The 22,554-nt window shown below is 45.2% G+C and overlaps 1 protein-coding gene across 3 annotated transcripts in view; it reads right to left on the bottom strand.

Moving 5' to 3' along the window:
• The window catches only part of LOC119883421 (fibroblast growth factor 12-like), a 64,814-nt gene that overhangs the window by 6,915 nt on the left and 35,345 nt on the right, over positions 1-22,554 (bottom strand). For 2 of the 3 annotated variants that reach the window (XM_038694062.1, XM_038694061.1), the window contains exons 2-3: positions 8,472-8,582; positions 4,564-4,667 (exon numbers count right to left, since the gene is read on the bottom strand). In XM_038694062.1, the coding sequence (XP_038549990.1) occupies positions 4,564-4,667; positions 8,472-8,582 (215 nt within the window). Of the gene's footprint in view, positions 1-4,563; positions 4,668-8,471; positions 8,583-13,354; positions 14,512-22,554 lie in introns of those variants that run through there. The other variant, XM_038694060.1, reaches the window with a different exon arrangement.

Raw genomic sequence — 22,554 nt, forward strand, 5'->3', positions numbered from 1 at the left:
TTTCGCTCGGGTTGTGATGGTCAAATATGTTGATCCACCGTGTTACGGCCGCTAGTAAATATTACTACAAAGCACGGGCACTTCCTGTCGGCACGGAGGCATTGCGAGGCTACCCAACCGACCAATCACAGAGCGTGGTCTCGACATGTAGTTACATTTTTGAGGAGGTGCACGTCAGGCTACTTTGATGCAGAAGTATAAATTGCACTTAACTGGACCGATGTTGGGTCCGATTCGCTCTCCTGGCAATCCGAGGCTAGTCGGAACAGATTATCGGCCCAAATGATCCTGGCTTTACAGAGAGAATCTGAAGGTTGCTGACTGGATCGGAAACCTACAACAGCCAAGGAGAGTAAGCTGATCTGCTCGCACTATAAAATGTATAAACCATTTGATTCTCATCTTTTGTTTTTCTGTGGAAAACACAGCACACACAAAGTCAACAAGCTGACAACGCCAGGCTGCCTCCATGTTTGTTGCTGTCTGAAGTCACATTTGATCACTTGAAATTCTGTAAGTTCCGAAGGCCCCGGAACCGCCTCACTGAAACCTTTTCGTATAAATGGCAAGTGTGTGGTCCTGCATCTGGACTGAAATTTCTGTAATTCTGTCATTTTGTCTGTGGCTAAAGTCTGTGTCTGAAAATCCTCCAGTGTGCAGCAGGCATTACCAAAACTGCAAAAGATGCAGTCGCGGGACAGGATATTTTGGACATAAAGCAAGACATTATCTGCGTACAGGGAGATATTGTTTTTTTGTGTCTTTATCTTGATATTGAACAAGCCCTTCAAATCGAATCAAATGCTAGTGGGAAGACATGTTCACATCAATTATATCAAATTGGACATATGTTAATATTCTAAGAACTACAGTCTTTCCCAAAAAGAGCCTCTATCAGTCGCAGTTACACCTAAATAAACTCTAACATTAACACTAAAACACTTCAGTTCATTAAAATTAGCTACAAACTTTATCTCGTTTCACTTGTTAGCTAACCAATACAAATCAGTCTCACAATAAAAGGCCAGTGAGCCGGTTACCACCCAAACATCAGATTTTCAGTTCCTGTGAGAATGTGACAATACGGCCACTGCTCGGGCTTGTGGGATATTTAGGCATTGGACTCATCACAAATTTACCTTTGTTAAATTGAAGCTTCCTGTCTGTCACAGAACCTCCAGCTTCATGATCACTCTCTTTCTCCATCACTCCATCTCATTTCTAATGCTGTGCACACAGCGACTGAAGAATATCCTTTTAAAGATTTATGGAAGGAGCAAACATGAATTATGGATGATGGATGGACTCACTGAGGCGAAGCAGCAATACAACTGTGGCTGTACTCTGTCCGCACTGCGGCCTAATCAGGGCTGTCCTTTAATCATTACCATTATCAGATTATTAGGGCCCGAGCACGGTGCACAAGTGCAAGGAACCTATTATTTTTGCTCAGATTATTATTACTATTTTTTTTCTCGCTTATTTGTTTAAAGTGTTCGCAAACCACATGTTATTGCACTTTTGTGTATTTAGCAGTACATTTAAATTAAAAGTGCGCAATACACTACTTCAGAATTCATTATTTAATTTTGTGCATAACAACAGCAGAAAATGCGAGTAATCGCAATTAAAAGGTTTAATCGTTGCCCTGCACTATTATTGTTAATATAATATACTGTTCTAAAATGGAGCTTTTTGTTCCACAGTTTTTCTTCAGATGGGAGGAACTTTATCGGTCAGATAATTTGACATTTTGATATAAATATCTTGAAATAAGATCACTGATCACACACAGTAAATGAGAAGGCCGGTGAAGAACTTTATCTTTTGGGCCGGATATTTTCAGTGTCCTTGAACAAGACAGTAAAGCTCCCTGATTTTTGCTTTTAAAGCAGCTCATGAACGCAGCAAAATACTGCAGTTTAATAAGAAACGGTCTGATAATTTAACCATATGATCCAGAATACCACTGAAATCAGGGACAAGTGTCCGGGGACATGAGTAAAAGGGCAAGAGCTCTAAGGTGGATCGCCCGATCGGAGCAGAGTAGGAGACCTCCGGAGGGTGGCCCGGAGGCAGGACACAAGGGCCAACAGATCTGGAGGACGACCAGGAGCTCAGCGGCAAAGAAGGAATCCCTCTAGATGCCGACGGCAAAGGTGGTACCCCTCTGGAGGTCGGCAACAAGACTGCAAACCAAAACTGGAGTCTGATGGCTTGAGTGCGAGACCAGAGACTGGCAACAGGGCAGCTGGACCTGAGGTTAGCTACAAGGTGGCTGCATGGGAAGCCGAAGACAGGGCAGCTGGACTGGAGGTCCAGCAGCAAGGACGAGAAGCTAGGCAGCCTCATAGTTGGTGGGTGACTCCAGGCAAAACTGTAAGTCCATTTTGAGTTGAGAAATAGCTTCTAACTGCTCCACCATCTGTGGTAAGTTCAGAAACTGGGTTCAACAGTCTGCGCTTTAAGTCATGGAATTCTTAATGGCAGTATGTAATCCCTCAGAAATGGAGCACCACTCTCTTAGATTCTCCGATAAAACATTTATGTCTGCTGGGTCCATAATGTAGTCAGATCATTTTGTTATAGTAGACACTCTGGCTGAGCAAGTTCAGTTGTTAGCATAAGCGGAGGCAGCGTGGGAGCATGGGTGCGGCCGCCCCAGGGCCCCGCCTGGTAGGGGGCCCCGTACGAGGGGGAGTTTAGCTCTATTGATGTCGACGCAGACGAACAATAGCGCTGCATACGCGTCTGCCGGCAACATTCAGCAAAAGCATGGTTTCAATAGCAAACCACCACAATAATTAAGAACTACCAACAAAAACACTGTATTCTAAGGAGACACATTTTAATAAACATAAATCATAAAGTAACATTTCTATTTGAAAGAAATGTTAACCTTATTAGCACATTTTAACAAAACTCCCTTCCGCCTCGTGCATCATAGGAATTCTGAGGGACGGACGTAGGCTGCGTAAGGGTTTATTTACGGCGTAAAGTCCACTGGAAGCCTCTCAGAAGTGTTTCAGCAGCGTAGCGTGCAGCTGCCCCACATTAAAACAACTTCTTTTTAATACGGTGTGTTCTTTTTGTGCTTTTGCTACGTTCTTCACGGCTCTCTGTGACCCGCTTTCATTCATCGTTATGATGGGTGCGTCAAACAACTACCACGGGGGGCATTTCAGAATAAGAGCTTTTTGCATGCCGGATTTTGCCAACACGTTTAGATTTTGTTGATTTGGTCTTGCTTGCTTTTTGTGCTTCTACTATGATTAAATAGCTACGTAGTTAAATTGTTTCTTTTTTGTCTGATTTAACTCTGTTTATTGTTAATAAACGATTGGAAGTCTGTACCGGGTATTTTATTTTGAAAATTGACCAGATTCTGTGCCGTTTCTGTGACTTCCTGCCCAATATATCTACTCTGTGCTGCTTGACGCTGGGACTGCTGGGCTTCTCGTGTGAGCACAAACATTTAGTAGAATGGTTGCGATCAGCTACGGCAGCAGCGACACAGATGGACTCAGTGGACTTTTGCAGTGAGTCTCTGGTCATGTAAATTTGGTTTAAATGACTTTGTGGCAGATGGGCCACATGATGAAGCTCCGCCCACACTGTGCTGAGAGGCTAGCTCCGCCCCCGTTTGTCAGTGTTTAATAACCAAAGTTAGAATAAGTAAAACAGGAAGCACAGAATTAATGAATGACAAAAACATAATCTAGAGACAGGAAGTGAAATACACCAAAAAGAAGAACCATAAAGAGACAGGTGCATCTGTATGAAATGAGGGCCTGCATGAAGGGCCAGTTTAAGATAATGATTTTTTTGAATCATGCAAAGCTGCAATACAGGAGTCACAGAACAACAATATAGGGCTGGAAATGCAGTATAATAGCTCTCCTTTAAAGTAAGGAACTTTGTTATCACCAGATCAGCAGGAAATGACTGAATGCGTATTGGATATTAAGCATGTGAATATTTTTAGCTGGTGTTAAGTAGAAAATTATTTGTGGTTTGGGGAACTTTTCACTTAAGCGAGCATTCATTGGGCAACTTCCAAAATACTGTTTTTAACTCAGACTGTACGTGTAAATCCTCTGTGACGTAAAACCAAAGCCAAGATATACGTCCGATGGTCATCCACGACCCGACTGCTCCATAAACTATCCCGTCGGTCCCTGTGGACCATTCTGGGTATCGAATATTCAACAAAGACTGCTTTGAAAGCTCAGAGGCAGGTAAGAGTTTAACCAATAATGCTAACAAGGCTAAAACATGAGGGATCGACTCAACTGTGCGACAACCTGACGTTGGACGACCAAAATTTCTGACATGTCAGAAATTCATCCGACCGTCCGACGACCGTTTGGTTGATTGGCCCTCGCTTCCCCCTGTACCCTGCATGAGCTCAGATCGTACAGTGTATGTTCAAATTTAAACGTTAGTTTTGTCACAAAATCGTGAAGCTCTGCTAGCAGCCTGAGATGCTTCAAGCTACAAAATCCTGAAGTGAAAGAGAGTAAACTGTCCTGCGTAGACAGACAGACAGACGGATGTTCTTACTGATGTGTAGAGGAATCCCTCTGCGTTCATGGCCACGTAGAGTCCAGCCTTCACTCCCTGGATGGCCACAACCCTCAAACCTACCGGGATCAGGTTAAACAGAGCTGGAGGGCGAGAGACACAGGCAGAGAGACAGAGAGAGAGAGGTCACACAAAATGAAACTGAAACCAAAAAAAGGCTTCTTGTTAAAATCTTTTCCTTCAAACTGAAAGTTGTCACATGAAGCCACTTTAAACTGCTCGCTGATAAATCTGCAGCCAGCTGGATGTGACGCCGGGTTTCCGGGTGATACACTGAGAAAGAGAGAGAGACTGTGGGGGGGGGGATTTAATCCTCGGGGACAGAGAGCTGCAGCGTGGGTGAGGAAGAGGAGGAGGAGGAGGTGGAGAAGGAAGAAGAGGCCTGTGGCGATGGCTGCTGTTAATCCTCCTTTATTTAACTCAGAGACAAGAGATGATGTGAGAGAGAGAGAGAGAGAGAGAGGGAAATCCAAAACATCTCCTCCTCCTCCTCCTCTTGTCCTCTTTCTCAGTTCCAAATCAAAGGAGAGGGTTTAAAAGCAGAGTCTGTAATCCTGAGCTGCTGGCATCAAATGTCTGCTCACACTCACAACCTTGTTGACTTCCTCCATGATCAGAAACCAATCATGTTGTTCTGCTGCACACAGAATCTGCTAAGGACTCGAGTTAGCAGCATTTCATGGTAATAATCCATCTTAAAAGTTAAAAAAAACGTTGCGGTGTGTGCATGTGCACGCTGTTAAATAAAGTTAGAGATGTTTATTAAAAACCAGCTTTCGGTTCGTGCTCCATGTGACTTGGAGGATGTCAGTTTCAGAGAAGTCAACTTTGATCAGTTCTGCAGCTCGAGCTTTATGAATATGGACATAATTCTTCCATCATCTTTTGTATTTTACATCCGTCTGTCAGAGAGGAAACGCATATGAAGAGGAGAACATATGGAAACTGACAACAGAACATCTCTTCAGCCAGACAAATGTAACAGGCCTATTGTGGGATTAAAGTGATGTTGATGGTGCCAGCAGCCTCCAGCACAACGCAATGCTGCAGTTCTCGCTGTGATCGCTGCTGTCTGAAGATGATGAAGAGGAGGAAGACCGGTCCGGGATTTCATGAAGCCTCCTCCTTGTGACTGTAGCTGCACAGCCTTTCTTGATACCGTTGTTCTTGGTTTATGTGAAGTTCATATGTCGTATCAAACACATGTGGTCATGATGAAAGTGCAAAGGGTTCTGGTTCTGCGGCTTCTTCAGATGCTCTCACCTCGTCGTTCGCAAATCTACCTCTAAAAGTCCTGATGCTTTAGGGGAACTACTCTTAAACCACTATGTTGTGACACCAGGAGGCCTACACCCTGTTGCAATATCGTAGACATCTGGGGCAAGTAGTGGACTGCTGTGTGTGTGTTTGTGCGTTGGCGTTCGTGTGAGAGGGAAATGTTGAATCACGTGGGCCTCATAAGCAACGATCTCTCTCTCCCTCCGAAGAGGTGGGCTCAGTCGGCTTTCAACCAACCAGCGGTGTGTTTGTGGTGAGAAAATGATCCGACCTCGAACAGACCCAACTGCTGGAAGAACTGCGCTTTGTTTTTTTTAAAGTAAACCAACTACTGAAGTCTGCTGCGCTGTGCATTATGGGATGATTGTTGCACTTGAGCAACATAGGGCCAGATTTACTAAAGGTTTGCGTGAGTAGAAACGTGTGCAAACTTGATATCACCAGCAAAGTAAGCTGATCTACTAACGGTGTGCAGCAGAATGACGAACAAGACAGCACGTGTTGTTCATTTAGTACTTTTGCCTTAATGAATATGCAATTTGGGGCGTTTCAGTTTTATTGTGCAAAGTAATGGGAGGGTAACATGCAAATACATTTATTTACTACACGCAGTGTGATCTAACAAACCTAAACGTTTGAAAGGAAGGTGCAAACCGGCAAGTGTTGTAGAGATGGCTGCTGTAAGTCCAGACCAAATAAACCAAACTACAGATGTGAAAGTAGGGCTGTGCAATATGGCAAAAAATTTACATCCCGATATCGATATTTATCCTGATATACAACCTTTTCAGGGACCTCTGTTTGTTCCTTTTGTATATATTTCCTCTTGGACAGATAATTAGTGAATTCAGTGACTTATCTCACCATCTGTATGCAGATGACATTCAACTGTGCTGCTCGTTTAAGGAAACTGAGTTCCATAAATTTTCTTCTTTAATTAACTGCTTGACCAGTATTAAACAGTGTTTAAGTGACAACTTGATTCTGCGATGTCCTTGGAATACCACACTAAATAATTGTTAATTGTTGTTGTTTCTTCCAACTAATGAATATTTCCAAATTAAGAACACTGGTGTCAAAGGGTGAGTCAGAGATGGTCATTCATGCTTTTATTTCCTCTCGTTTAGATTACTGTAACAGTCTTTTTACTTTACTTTTACTTTGAGCAAGAAGGCGCTTTACCGTCTCCAGGCTGTTCAGAACTCTGCTGCACGGCTTTTAAATAACATTAACAAAAGAGCGCACATCACACCTGTTTTAGCAGCACTTCACTGGTTACCAGTCCACTGTAGAATTAAATTTAAAACCCTGGTTCTTACTTTAGGAGCCCTGCACAGATACAGCAGTGTTTCCCCTATATGCATTCAACAGCAGGCTGCCTCTTTTGGCTGCTATGTAACTTGACATTAGCTCAATAGAAAGTTACTGGAAGCTGTATTATTTGTCATTATTACTGCCTACTTGTCCAGTGTTGAGAACATCAGGTACAAACTGAGACTAAACTGGTGCAGTCTGCAACTCTGTCCTGTACACACTGATTCAATTATTTTTCAGTTTTCAGTCTGAAAAAGTGTTTTGGAAAAGAAAGGACGGAGGTGACTGGAGGAGCTGAGGTTAGTAAAGCAAATTAGTGATGCAAACTCGTCCTTTTAAGCTCATGAGGAGACGTTTCTTTTTAGATGTTAATGTGCAAATAAAAAGCTCCTCAGAAGGGAGAAGGTTTCATATTTTGCACACAAAAGGCAAACATGAACAAGCGTATCTGTAACAATTCTGAGGTCATATTAACAGGGTTTTAGGGGTGATGCCCAAAACATTCTGTTCAATAAATGTTTAATCACTGTGGAGCATCAGAACCAACCAAATTATTTTCCCCAAATCTAAAGTTTGTAGTTCCTCCCCAGCAGACTGATGTTTTGCTGTTGGTTATTTATCATCTGCTCCAGCTTTTCCAACTCTTTGTTCAGACATATGGTGAAAATAATGGCCCAATGTGATGTGAAATTACATATTTGTCATTGGAAAACAAAAGATTTTCTTGGGGGAGGACCCCCAAACACCCACCACCCTGACCATGACCACAAACACCAAAACATTCAGCTAAAACTCACATTAAACTTGGAAAACACTGAAGTTTTAAACTATTCTGATGGACACAAGAGCAATACTGCTGAGACATGTTTGAGACAAAATTTTGCTTCACCTCCGCTGCTATAACTCCATCCTAGGGGAAACATTGTACACTGTAACTGCTGGATAGTGTCGTGTCACTTGATTTCTTCTCCGCAACATTAGTTTAGTTTTACGTTGGACTTTCAATAGATGTCAAATTCCAACATAAAGATAACTTCACTGCGGTGCAAAGTGCCGTCCCCTCACCAGAATATTACAGTAAAGTGTGAAATTTGCGACACAGCGATGTAAACGTTTTTCAAATTGTCCAACGACAGATATCGTCATATCGCACAGCCCTATGTGAAACCACCCTTAGGCTCGCCATAGGTCCCCTAAATCTTACGCACCTGGACCTTTGAGCTGAGATGATCGTGAATGATCATTTGGGGCTGGTGTGTTTGTGGCACAGCTGTGTTTAACATGTTAAAACTCACTGTAGTCGCTGTTCTCGTCCTTGTTCCCGCTGATGGATCCATCGGGCTGCATCTGCAGGAAGAACCCCTGCTCGCTGAAGAGGCGCGTCACGATGCCCTTCAGCTGCGGCTCTGAAACACAACAACACACACAGATGTAAGACTCAAACGCACACAGCTTGTACGTGGCAGCAGGTAGCTCGGTGATACAGAGCCTGAGTGCAGCGCAGCCGTCTTCGCTATCTGTCCACTCAGAACACACTTTGAGCACATGTATTATTCAGCTGCAGGACTGTAGTGGATGTTCCAGATGCTGCAGCTCGGGTCACTTTATCCTCATGTTTTTCATGTATATTGTACCACATACATGTTTGTTCTTGACCTCCTTTCGTGTCTCAAATCACCTCCTTTCTCCCTTTTATCTCACCTCATCTCTCTCCAATCTCTCGTCCTCTCATCTCTACGCACTTTCTGTCAGCTCATCATTTCTCAGTTTATCTCATGTCTTCTCTTACGTCGCGTCATTATCCCCCATCTCCTCTCGTCTGATCCCGTCTGTTCTAATCTGTTATCTCATCTGATTTTATCTCTCTCCTCCTCTCTTAAACCCATCTCCTCTCATCTCATCTGCTAATTTCTCATTTTATTCCTCTCAGTTTGTCACCTCTCTATCTGAACTCATCTCTTCCCACCTTACCTCACAAGGCACAGTTCTGCAGTACTTTGTGACAGCACTTCACATTGTTGTTCCATCTTTTGCCCTCTCCTGCAGGTGTGGCTCTGAACCGGCCTCCACCAACATCCTAAAAAACTAAATGCACTTATATGATATAAAATAATGAAACGGCATTAAAGGAAAAAGGAAACGACGTGTCACTGCAAGAGAGACTCAACGTGATTAAGGTTCTCCTTTTTACAGGGTGAAGTCGGCTTTTCATCTCGTCAGTGCCCTTAAGCAAAACACCTGAAGCCACAGGACGCCGGTGGCTGAATCCTTTCTGATTCAGCTGGAGGTCTGAGGGTGTAAACAGGATGAAGTGATGCTCCAGATGACAATGTGGGCCAGAAGGACTCATCTCCGGCAGAAATAGACCAGATACAGAGAGGCTAATGTGGAGCAGGCTGCTGTGCTACTTAACATTCAGACAGACAGGCGTCGTCACCTCAGAAATAAAAAACAAAAAACACAATTACTTCAGTTTCTCGTCCATCATTGATTCTCTCGATCTTTCTCTGGAGTTGTTGGACAGTGTCCAAGACCCGTGGACTCGTTAAGACCCATGCGTTTGGATCCTGCTCCTCGGTTCCTAACTTCCTGCATATACCAGCTAACGCTAACAGCAGCAACGCCTCAGGTCCAAAACACAGGTGAGCTGACGTTCACCTTTTATACTGAAGGGAAACCAACGATGGCTACAGACGAGACGAGTCCCAGAGACGCCGCTCTAGGACAGAGACTCCTCTCACTTTAGAGACATGAAGGGGAGGAGGAGCGAGGAGGAAGAGGAGGAAGGAGATCTGTGGCGAAGGAACCAGAGCAGAGAGTCCATAAAAACTGGATTTGATAAAACTGAAACGATACCAAACCCTATTATTGGAAGACTGGTGTGTTTTCTCTTTTCATGCAGCTCGGCTGCTTTACCCTGCTTCCGGCCTTTGTGCTAAGCTAGGCTAAACACATGCAGATGAAAGTGAACCTGTGACTCTGGACTAGACGACGAACAGCCGCAGACTGGAGACGTTTCGGTTCTACTCGATACCGGGCTGTTTCAGTCGATACCACGAAAGGTACCGAGTAGCGGTACTTATCCCGAGGTGCCAGTAAAAGGCACCCAATCTTCACCTAATTATGTTCTGCTGACAGAGATTAGCAGGCTGTCCAGAACAGGATCAGGTGACACATAGTGCCCAGAAAAGCCAATATGAAGAGGGAGGAAGAGTACGCCAAAGAGTAAAATGTAGAATTGAGTACCAGCCCACTTCTAGCACTGCCATGATCTTTATATGAGTGCAGTGTTAATGTAATATGGGAGTTACTGTAATTACTAGTTTCTGATTTGTAAAGAAATTCATGTCAACATAAAAGTCACAGAAGGGCGTGAAAACCAAACAAACATGGCGCTTCATGTCGTAACGTCACTGTATTTTCAACTCGACTTCCACGTCCAACAGACACAAAGCCACATGTTCACTACAGTTGTGATTGTGTCTAAATCTTTCCTTCTTTCTCTAGATCCAATGTTTTTGTTGGTGAGGGAAACCGGAGGAAACCCACAAAGACGCGGGGAGAACATAATTCATTGAATTAACTGCAAATATGGGTGAACCTCCATTACTGCCTGTAGTGTAGCTTTGTACATTATAATGTGTTTTTACCTTTTAAAACCCCCTCGGTCATGCAGGAAAGCCAATAAAAACCTGTTAATATTCAGTGAACCTGACACCTTGGTGTCACAGATCCATTGTTAACGTGTTTTTTTATTGGCGGCCGCTCAGAAAAGAGTCACATGGTTTGTTTAGGAAGGAAACTACATATTAAGTTTGAAATGCCTGGACATCTGAGCCCTGATCCAGAGGCTCAGTCTTTCTGAGGGAAGTTATATTTATAAGTGTGTGTCACACGGTTTGACGACGAGCTGAGAGCTTTATCACCTGCTGTTTCCTGAACTGAGACGTGACGATGACGTGTTAACACATCAGAGTTTCAACCAGAGGAGCAAAACAGCGTTTCTGCTGCACAGGCAGTTCTGCATTTAGGGATATTAATATCAGCTAATTTCTTCTTGTAAAAGTCAACCAGAGGAACCTTTTACAAAAGAAACGGGCCCCTGAATCGCCTGCTCGTCTCTTTGTAATGTTTGTTTCCAAAGTTCCTGCAAACGTAACGTGTTTCTATACGATTAAATGTTTCAGTTGTAAACATGTGGTGGTGAAAACAACAGATGAAGATGATAAATCCTCGTGGGAACCACAGGTTGGACCACCTTTCAGGCCTCAAGAGGGCGACTGATTGGATGTAAAGACTCGTGTGCTGCATGATTAGGGGTACGTGGATTCGTCCTGAACTTTTTAGTTCCGTATGCGGCTCAGTGCACCCTGTGACCCAAACATTTAACATGAAAATAGTCTATTTATTTGACGACTCGCTCACTTCTAGAGTTCGACTTTTACCCAGAATGTTTTGGCACCGGTTGCTGTAGCATGCTAGTCGGCTTATTCCAGTTAGCCAGGTTAGTCCAGCTCGTGTAGTGTCGTCGCCACAAAGGAGAGACCAGAGCTGAGGATCCTCCCGGGACTTTAAGATCCATTCCACGGGACCATTATGGCTCCCCGGTTAGTTACAGAGAAAATGATTAGTCAAACTTCGAGCACGTCGATTAGCAGAACGAGACAAACCCAGTCTGGAAGGAAGATTCAGACTGGGCCAAAGCAATAACTAATGCCACAGGGTGTTTATCCCTGCAGACTCGGTCATAGAGAATCCAGGATTGAAGCATTCAAAACTCCTTCAGCTGTACATGTTGGTCAGCCCGTGTGCTGCCTGTTTAAACCAGCAGCAGCTCAGTATTTGAGTCTTAACTCTTACAATAAGAATTAAGGCCAGTGCACCGAAAACGAAAACCAACAGTGACCCACAAACCGAAGTAGGTCCTGGACTGTGAATCTACCGTTAACACCCCACTTCCTCGTACATCCCATATTCCTAAATTTAAAAAAAGCATGTGTTTCTGCAGTCCCGTCCTGTTTGGAACAAACCTCATCACTACGGGGCTCAGTGATGGTAAAACTTCGCAAAGCGCTGACGCTGCAGTAAATGACTCAACTCTGTGGAGAAGTTAAAGACGCTGAAGCAGCTGATCGAGCAGCAGCTCCTCTAACAAGCTGTTTGTTGTACTGCCAAGAAAACATGAAGCGGCTCGCAGCAGCGACGTGTCGGCTGATGAGAGACGCAGCTCATGAATGTAGAAATGTTGAAATCCGCCCGGCGGTCCAAGATGCTCCTCCTAAACGTCCCCCCTCTGCTCGACCTCAGGTCAACTTTTAGCTGGTTATCCTGCAGGAGGGTCTCCACAGGGACACGTCCTCACTTTCTTTTTTTAACCCATTAAATATTTTAAAGCGTTGTTTAATGCCACTACAAGCTGTATTTCAGTTTATTTAGCGTTGATGAAACAACAGATGAGACTGAGGAATCTGCAGTGAACGGTTAAAGCGCCGCAGCTGAACTGAACGACGACTCAAACTACAAGCCAGGTGAGTGACGTCAGACCTTGTGTCCCGTTTACTGGCAGCATAATGCTGCGTTCTATTTACCTTGTAAGTTGGAGCTGGTAACGACGTCACACCCGAGTTGACGGCGCTCCAGTTAACAAGTCGGAAAACTGCGCTCTGCCAGCTGTTGTTTATTATATAGCACACTAAACGCTGTAGCTACACGTCCACAAACAGCAGCTGGACGGCACTTTGTGTACACAGAAGTGCTAATAAACAGTATAAACTGCAGCTTTCACTAACTGTTGAACGAAGTCGGGGCGGTGCGGTTCTCCCGGAAATCCGACTTAAGGGGGCGTTCCCTTTGAACTCAGAAATACCGACTTCCCAAACGGAACGCACCATAAATATCCCACAGGAACAGTGCGAGTCTGAGACGAAGTCGCGCATTTCTTCCGGGTGTTTTGCTTTTGTGCAGGAATGATAGCAGGCTAACATGCTAACAGGCTCTGAGTCCACTGTGTGACGGGTACATAAAGAGTCTCTGTGGTATTCTTCGATATGCGAGTACATTCAGAGCTGGTATCAGCGCTCCAGTGAGCCCCGAGGCTGCTCGAGGCTGAACTCGAGGTGTGAAATATATCAAGTATGAACGCTCAGCAGACGGTCGGTCTCAGAGTCTGCGAACCCACCTGGTTTCCGTCGTACAGGTCTTTTCTTTCCGCTGCAGAAGCGCACTTTGCTGAAGACGCTGAAGATGTGTCTGTCACAGAGAGACTTCTGCTCTTTAGTCGGACTCGAGCGTCTCTTGTTGGTGGTGACCTTGTCGCTGTTGGACTCGCGAGCCTGACGCTTCTGTCGGATCAGGGAGCTGGCGATGGCCGCCGCCATCTCCCCGAGAGGCGGACGGAGCCACCGAGGAAAAAGAGTCCTGCTCCGGCTCTGTTCTCCGAGTCTGAGGACGCTGTCTTAGTCCAAAACAGAGGACATGTCTGAGCGGTAGAATCCAGCGGGTGTCTGATGCGTGTTGTTCTTGCTTCCGGTCACTCCATGATTCAGAACACGGGAGAAGCAGCCTGATGTTTACATGTCCAAGTTTTTAAGAGAAACCTGAAGAACCATGTAAGAACATCCCGAGTGTTCGATGCACTTCATCACAGACGTCATTGCTTCTGGGGGATTTCAGATGAGTGAGCTCGGACGGATATTTTTCTTTCCTCTTAAATGAAAAGCAGTTCACGTGTCAGCCATCTGATATAAGTAGATTTCGTTTCACCAGAGAGCGTGACAAAGCTTCAGACGGAGCTAAGTTCTTTAAACAATCTGCATTTTGTTTGGACTGCTTTGAACTACGGTTATGAAAAATTAACACTCAATAATGACTGATACACACTAAATGAATCAGTTCTTGCCGTAAAGAGAGATGAAACCTTCATTTGAGCCATGACTCCTCGTTTTAATCACAAGAAACAGCGTCATAATGCATGCTGGGTAGTTTTTCTCTGCTCCATCTCAGGCGTTCAGACTCCACTGGAAGCACATGGCTGCAGGAGCTGCGGGGGTTTCTGGATTTACGCGGCGCTGATGCATCTATGAACTCAGCGATGCATCAAAGCACGGCCGCTGCCGCATCTTCACGTCTCTCAGGATGTTTTTTTTCAGCGGTGGCGTGACAGCGGCGCCCGTCCACACATCCGTCTTCAACATCAGTTTGTGGACAACTTTCAGAGACGTCTTCGGGTCTTTAGAGAATCAACAGCAGCAGAAATCAGACACCCAGAAAGAGGTGAAGAAAGACGACAAACACGACGTCCGACAAACCCAACAAAGTTCAAAGTAATCCCTGAGCTCAGCGAGAGACGATGCAGCTGCAGATCACACATCCACTCTGTCCTGCTCTGTTTTACTCTGCTGCTTCCTCCTCCTCCTCCTCCTCCTCCTCCTCCTCCTCACAGGCTGAGAGCTGCTGAATGTGACGAGAGGCTGAGAGAGACGAGAGAGCAGCCATCAGGGAGAGAGAGAGAGAGAAAGAGGGGAGAGAGTGACGGAGAGACAGGCGCTGGAGGTGTGGAAGAAGCTCCTAAAAATACTCTGCCTGATGTTTCATGTTGCTCCCACATCAGATCCCTCCACCTCCACTCCGTCCTCCTGAAACAAACACCGCAGGAGGACCTGGTTCTGACAGCTGCTTTCCTTCTGGATCCAGTTCAGCTGATGAAACGCCGTCAAGTCCCATTTCCTTTTACACTCATATCTGCGTCTCTGTTAGTCAGATCACAAAACTCGGTTTTCTGGGCTTCATGTAAACCAGAGTCGGTCCTCCTCCAGTCCAGAAGGAGGTGCAGATGCACCTGAAGCTGTTTGATAGAAGAAGAACTTCTGACCTTTAGCCGTTTAGTTTCAACCATAGACGGTATAATAACTGAATGGAGCCACTCCGCGGGTCTGAATGGAGCGCAGTGAAGCCAGTTTCAGTTTAATGACGCAGAGCAACAGCAGAAACACTGTAACGCTGCACCAACACAAAGTCTTCTGGCTCAGTGTGTTTGACTCTGTTTAATCAGACCGCCTACAGGGCTCACCGTCCACCGTTACAACAAAAACAGGTCGACGCGCTCTCACTACCGACTCTTCGCATGTTGAGGCTTGGTCGAGGCCCTTTGCCGTCGCTTTCTAACGCCCTGGGTTTATTGATGCACGTCATTAAAGTCATGAAACGTTGCAGTTTGGTTTGGTTTAGGCACAAAAACTACTTGGTTAAGGTTCAGAAAAGATCCTGGTTTGGGTTAAAATAATACGTAGGCCAGTTAACACGTAAGTTAACCAACGTCACTTGCGTAACTTACGCAATTTACGTAAGTTGCCATAAATAAGAATAATTAATGTTGACTTTTTGTTTCACACGGGTCACAAACCCCGGTCTCCTGGTTCAAAGTCCGGGTCCATCCACCTCCTTACTCAGTCCATCCATCCATCGCCAACCGCTTATCCAACCGGAAACAACCACTCACGTCCAAACCTAAGGACTATTTTAGAGACACCATCAGTCCTTTCTGTTAAACATCATATACCTGCCTGTACCGTACGGGGCTTCCCCCCCCCCCCGCGTTGAACTATGACGCTACAGGGATCCCCAGTGCGTTACAAACTGACGGCGATGGGTCTATTTGTGACGAGTTGGGGAGAGAGAACGGGTTGTTTAGGTAGCGCACAGTGGTGCACAGTTGAGGATTCGCAGATCTTGGGTCCCACAGACACGACAGACTGAAGCGATATTTAATATTTTAATCTAAAGAAGTCACACATCAGACGGTTCAGTCCGGACGCCCAGTTATCTTCTACTGTGCAATAACAACCGTCCAACTTTGCTCTTGTCATTGTAAAGTTTTTGGTTAGAAATCCCTCTGAGAACTGATCTCATACTAGTTTCCCCAGATTTAGGACAGACCTCATATTTAATGTAGCACGAGGCCGCCGACGCTACTGAATGTATGAAACTGGAACTGTATAATAAACTGAAGTGCGGTCACATCCCGACCAGTACTCAACCCTCTAAATACGGACAGAACATGCTGAAGAAGTAAACTGAACACTTGAATGTCCGGTCAAAAAACATAAATATACATCAGCCGATACGTCCTGAGTTCCTGTCAGTAGCAGCTCCTCTGGCCTCCAGTCATCTTTAAAATACACCAGCGTCCATCTTCTGCTGCACACGTGCTTCCTGTTGGAGGCTGAGACTGCAGGGTTACATAACACCGTCTTCATCCTCGCTGCATCTTTCCAGCAGCAGAGCAGCCTCGCGAACACGTCGTCGGGGCTGAATTACCATGAGATCTGCTCTGAGCCTGCAGGTATCAACACTACCTGCCACTCAGGCTGCAGCCGCTGATGATTCACGCTCACGAATCATCCACCAAGAACCGCAGCCTCAGGTGGGACGACAAAACCCGGAGAAAACCGACCCCAGTTCTGTGGACAGGCGGAGCGAGACTGTGTCTAATTACCGTAAAATAATCTAAAGATGGATTCTGACAGATTAGAACATCAGATTATTTTCAATAATAATGATTAGGGCTGCAACTAATGATTATTTTCATAGTCGACTAATCTGTTAATTATTATTTCAACCGACTAGTCACGAATTAACTGATTAAATATCTTTCAAGTGAATCACTGATCTCCAACACTCAGCCTAACTAGCTAACGTTCCCATTAAGTGAACGACTTTTATTATTCAGAATGAACACCAGTATCAACGGCAGGGAAGAAGACAAGACAGCGTAGGCTCCTCCTGTAATTCACTGATGACTCTACTGAAAAACAGCGTTCTCTCAGCCGGCGTCATCCAAGAGACCTCAAAACCAGGAATGCAAAGAGCTACGAGAGGCTGCTCCAAGAGAACAGCCAGGCTTTCTCACCCACAACAATGAGCTCACATTCTGATTTACTGCCAAGTAGGTTTTAACTTTAACACTTTTAACTGATTTTAGAACTATAGAAAATAAAAGCACATTAAAAGCAAGTATTATAACCACAACTGTCTATTTAGAATAATAAAGCGACCTTCAATCTACTGCTGTAGTTTATTTGTCAAAAGTGCGTATAAGTTTTATAAGTGGACCATTACTCAGCTGTCTTGAGACAAATACTAGAATCAGACGTTAAAATGTCCGTATCACAGTGATAAAAGCAGATCACAGCAGCAAATAACTTCTCAGTTCAGTGGTGAAATGAATCTCCCTGGACACTTTTTGAGTTTGAACCAAAACTCGGAGCTAAAAGAGGTGAGAAAGCTCCGTAACCGAGTGCTGTAACTGTGAGGAGTGAAGCGTGATTGGCTGCTGCTGGCGGTGGTGTGAGAGGCGACCTGATGAAGCAGAGTGAAGAGCTCGTTACACAATTATCCAATTATGAGCTGTAGAAAGGATGAGTCACTGACAACAAGCATCGTCACCCTCATCGCTGTGCGAGTGTGCTGGAGGTCAGCGGTGTGATAGTTATTTATTTGATGCCCACAGAAACACGTCTTTATCTTACTGGAGCTGCAGGACGCCAGCGACAGCTGACAGCGGACAGACCCACGTCAACGCCACCAGGCCGAGGAATCAGCTCCAAACTTAGTTTGAACCCACAAAACTGGAGATCCCAAAGTCTCCAGAATGTGTGAACCTTTTTTATTTTTAAACTAAAGCCCCATTGGACTGGAGATATGTCTGCAGGGCGGCCATGTTTTTGTGTCCATTAGCATATTAAACGTTGCTGAATTAGCTGTTAGCAGTTAGCTTAGATCAGGTCACTGTGATACTGAAGAAAACTTAAAGACATGAAGAAGTTCTGCAGCAAGGCAAGTTTGTTTGCTTTAAATAAACCATAAAAGCATCATAGGGAAAACGTTTAAATAGAGAATAAACTCCGGATAATATAGGAGAGTAGAAGTCACAGTGCGGTTTAAGATATGATAGATTTAATTAAAGGCAGCGATAAAAAGAGACCTGCAGGTTTCTGGGAGTTTGTTCCAGATATATGGAGCATAAAAACTGAACGCTGCTCCTCCTTGTTTAGGGACAGAAAGTAAACCTGACCCCAGACCAGTGTTGGGGGTAACGCGTTACTGTAATCAGATTACTTTTGTCTGTAACGCAGTAATGTAACCCATTACTGTTGATAACTTCAGTAATCACATTATAGTTACTAATAACAAAATCGTGGCGTTACTTGTAAACTGGTTCTTGAACTATCCAGGAGGAGAGAAAAATAAATCAAACATCCCTTTTAGTGCGTGTTTGCTTAACACTTTTCCAACCTCACTTTTGACTTCAGCGCCAGTTCATGAGGACGCAGAAATGACAGAGCTGCTAAAGACGTCTTTCCAGGGCCGGAGGTATTGTATTAGTTTAGTCTGGTATACATTACCCTCTGATTTGTGAAACATTGACAGCTGCTGTCATCATGGATCATGCGGAGCGTCAGACTTCATCCAGCTAGAGGGAACGATCACCTGACTGTCCCCAGCGGGCCGGACGCTCCACGATCTCCTGGCCCTGCTCCGCCCCGCTTCCTCTCCGGTACGGGTTGTGTCGCCACTACGACCGACGCGCTGTGAACGGTTGGTGATCGTTCCCTCTGGCTGGATGAATATTACGCACGATCCGTGCACTACTGCAACTGGGGGCAGCGCCACGCAACTTTCTAAAATCTTCCCTCTCACGGAGAAAAGAAAGGTCAGGTCGCAAACGTTGGGCTGATGTTCACAGCTTTGTGGTATTAAAGAGCATAAAGGAGAGATCCTGTGTTTGTCCTCATTATAACAAGGATTTGTGTTGATCTGAGCAGATATGAGGTGTAATTTTATTGTTATTGTGCATTGCAGGTGATGTTACGCAGTAATCCAAAAGTAATGTAACTAGTTACTGTCAGCAGTGAGTAATCTAGTAAAGTAAAGCATTACTTTAAAAAAAAGTAACTAGTTAATTAATTAATCGATTATCTTTTTTTGAGTATCTACCCCAACACTGCCCCAGACCAGCTGAAAGGTCTGGAGGGTTCAAAATGTAGAAGAAGGCCTTAAATCAGTATTTTAAAACCAGCGCCGTGACAGTCAGGGGGCCAGTGTAAAGACCTCAGAACTGGACTGGACTGGGTGAGGACTCGAGCAGCAGCGTTCTGGATCAGGTCTGATCCAGGTTTTAGGGAGACCTGTGAAGACAGCGTTACAGCGGCCGAGTGGACCGAAGAGCAGCGTCTCTGTCTGGCTTCTAAGTGGATCGACGGAGGTTTGTTCTGGACCGACATCAGAGATAACGAAGTTCTCGGGAAGTGAAAGTCTGGTTGACCCTAAATTGTCCTTAGGTGTTTGTCTCTGTGTGGCCCTGCGATGGACTGGCGACCTGTCCAGGTTGTACCCCGCCTTTCGCCCGATGTCAGCTGGGATTGGCTCCAGCCCCCCCGCGACCCTGAACGCAGGATAAGTGGCTGACGATGGAAATGTGCCCAAACGTTTTCAGGGTTGAGAAGTCGCGGTAAGCGGTGCCAGCCGGCCAGTCCCGCCCACAGAGCCCTCAGGTCCTAGTTAAGCCCTCTGGATATACTTGCTTTTAACTACACGTTTGGGTACGCAAGACGGCCGCCACGCGTATCCTGCGTTCCTTTGGAGCGTAGGTTGTGCACGACTCCAGAAATTAACGCTGCGCGTCCACGAGATGCAGTTCCGCACATGAACGTGGGGGCAGTGTGTCGATCTGACCGGCAGGTCAGCAGCAATCTACTGTTCCACACACTGGCCAGGTGGTGGCGGTGTGCTGATGGTTTGCCAAACGCCATTAAACGCAAAAGAAGAAGAAGGTCAGACTTAAAAAAGGAGATTCATGGCGGGATGTTCACAGTAAAACTCCAAGCAAGTCCGCGATTACAGAGATCGTTCTTACGTCTCATTAAAATCACAACCTGAGTGTCGCCGTGTTTGGTTTGTTTATGATGTGCAAATTTGGAGGTTGTCAAGGAAGATAATCCGGTGTCGGCGAGGGATGACCCGGTCCTGGTCTGCCCCCTAGTGGATCCACGTTTAATCCTCCAGGTACACGCAAAGTACGCAGGTTCCCCCGGGGGCGTTACAAACTTACGCCAAATGGTCTTGACCGTGCGTCCATATGTGACGACTTGGGAGTGCGAACGGGTTGTTGAATCCGTTCTTGAAGTTTGAGTTTATTAGTAATGTTAATTATATAATTATATTTTGTAATATTATTGCTGTTGCTTTTCACTTGGTGGAACTCGAGGCTGTACTCTGCTGGCGTCTATAGTTTATTTTGGTAACAGTCGGTGTCTGATGTGCATCTCGTGCTCGTTTCCTGTCTGCGCCGGTATTTATTGTCCCGCCAGCTGTTGTGGCGTCGTCATCGTGTTGGTCTTGTGTCTGGTGATCCGTGAATTCTCTGTTGGATGTTTTGTTTTGGATTTACGTCTTGAACTGCGGCCTCTGTTTGGACTCTCGCCCGCCGTCACTACATGTAAGCCAGCAGCGTCTGTCGTTGTTGAAGCAAACTCTGTGAACTGAATCAGCTGTGATCAGTGTCCTGCGTTTGGGCCCAAAACCTTTTCCGTCACGACACCCGGCGTTTCCTGACAGAGAAATAGAGATAAAATCCATCTATAAACCAGAACGTGTGATGACCCTGACCAGGAAATGTGTCGCTTCTCTTCATCAAATAAAAACTGTTTTGACGTTTTGACCTTTAATAGGGCAATGCATCCTGGGAGATACAACTCATATACAAACTATGATGTTTGGAAATGTTTTGCTGAGCTGCACATGAGGTAACTCGTGTTCCACTCCCGCCTGTCTGAGGGTTTTCAGCTCTGGAGTCAGGTGACGTGCGAACACTTTGATGCTATTAAAAACTAATCCCCCACATCTAATCAGTTTGTTTCCGGGCCCGAGGCGGGCGCGTCCGGCCGGAGCTAAACCGTAACTGAACAGGATTACCATCATCACATCGCTAACCAGGTCCTGTGTCTGTCTCCCTGTCAGAGCAGGCGGAGGACGTGTCAGTGAACGCACCGCCGGGCTGAATGTAGGCCTGCGCTCCCAGCAGCAGAACCAGGTCAGCGTCTTTAATTACTGACGTGTATTTGCGTCCTCGTAGCGGCACGCTGGGACCGAGAGCAGAGAGGAGCATCTTCATCACCCACTCTGATGTACAGTTCAGCTTTGGTGACCTTTGACACGTGGATTCATTGACCAATAGCAAGCAAATACACACATTTCTTTTATTAAGAGGTTTGATTTTGTTGAGGAAAAAGGACTTAATTTTCCTCCTGCATATTTGTTGACAAAGATTTCTTCATGATTGATTTGAATGTTCTGCCTCAGATCTGTTTGGCCTCAAGTGTTCTGACCATAAAGAAAAGTTTAAACCACAGTTAACCATCAGGTGTCTTCAACTTTCACTCAGGAGCAAAAATCAAAGAAATAACGATTTGATTCTTATCGTGATAATTATCGATATGGAAAGAAACTTTTTCATCTGTCCGTATCGTCCAGCTCTAGTTATAACGCACTGACATTTACCTCCTTTTCTCCTGCTGTCTTTTAAATCCAGAGCGACGTCTTTGTACTTTAAAGGGGATTTAAAGGGTAAATTTTGCTTCTGTGTGAACATGGAGGACGTCAATAATGTCTCTATATGATGGAGCTGCTGCTTGTCTCTTTTCAGCCATGGCTTTTTATTAACTAAGTACATTTACTCAGGTACTGTACTTAAGTACAAATTAGAGGTATTTGTACTTCTTTTCATGCCTCTTTCTCCTTCTACTCCTTCTCAGAGGGAGATATTGTACTTTTCTCTTCACTACATTTATCTGACAGCTTCTTACAAATATGGCGTGGACTGAGCGCGTGCAGTTTATGGTGCAGACACATCAGGGAAAATGAAAGGCTGCTCTTCTCTTTCTTCAGGTGTGTTGTTCGTGTGTTTGGCTGCAAGCAAAACTATACAAATAGTCATTTTTGTGGCGAGTGAAGTTCTGGTTTGACTGGAGACCTTTCGGTTCTACTCGATACCGGGCTGTTTTATACCATAAAGGTACCCGTCGCTAGTCTCTGGCCTCTAAGTGGATTTCTGGACGTTTCATGTCTGTGAGTTCAGATCCTCGTCCCGCTGACCTTCTGTTCCAAACCAGATCCTGTCGTTTCACCGGGGGTTCAGATGCAGACCAGCCCTTGTGAAGATGTGTCTAACGTTAGTCCTGTGGGACAGAACCGAGGAGGATCACGGGTGGAGACCCGTCCTGGTCTCTCAGACTTCAGAGAATATCTGCTGAGCAAACAAACACACACACCAACTCTGGCTGGGTGTCAATGAGCCACCAGATCAATTGTGGTGCCGCCACA

Source organism: Micropterus salmoides, unplaced genomic scaffold (assembly GCF_014851395.1).
Source record: "Micropterus salmoides isolate LMB-PRFRI ecotype aquatic unplaced genomic scaffold, ASM1485139v1 Ms_hic_scaffold_3, whole genome shotgun sequence".
Classification (NCBI taxonomy): domain Eukaryota; kingdom Metazoa; phylum Chordata; class Actinopteri; order Centrarchiformes; family Centrarchidae; genus Micropterus; species Micropterus salmoides.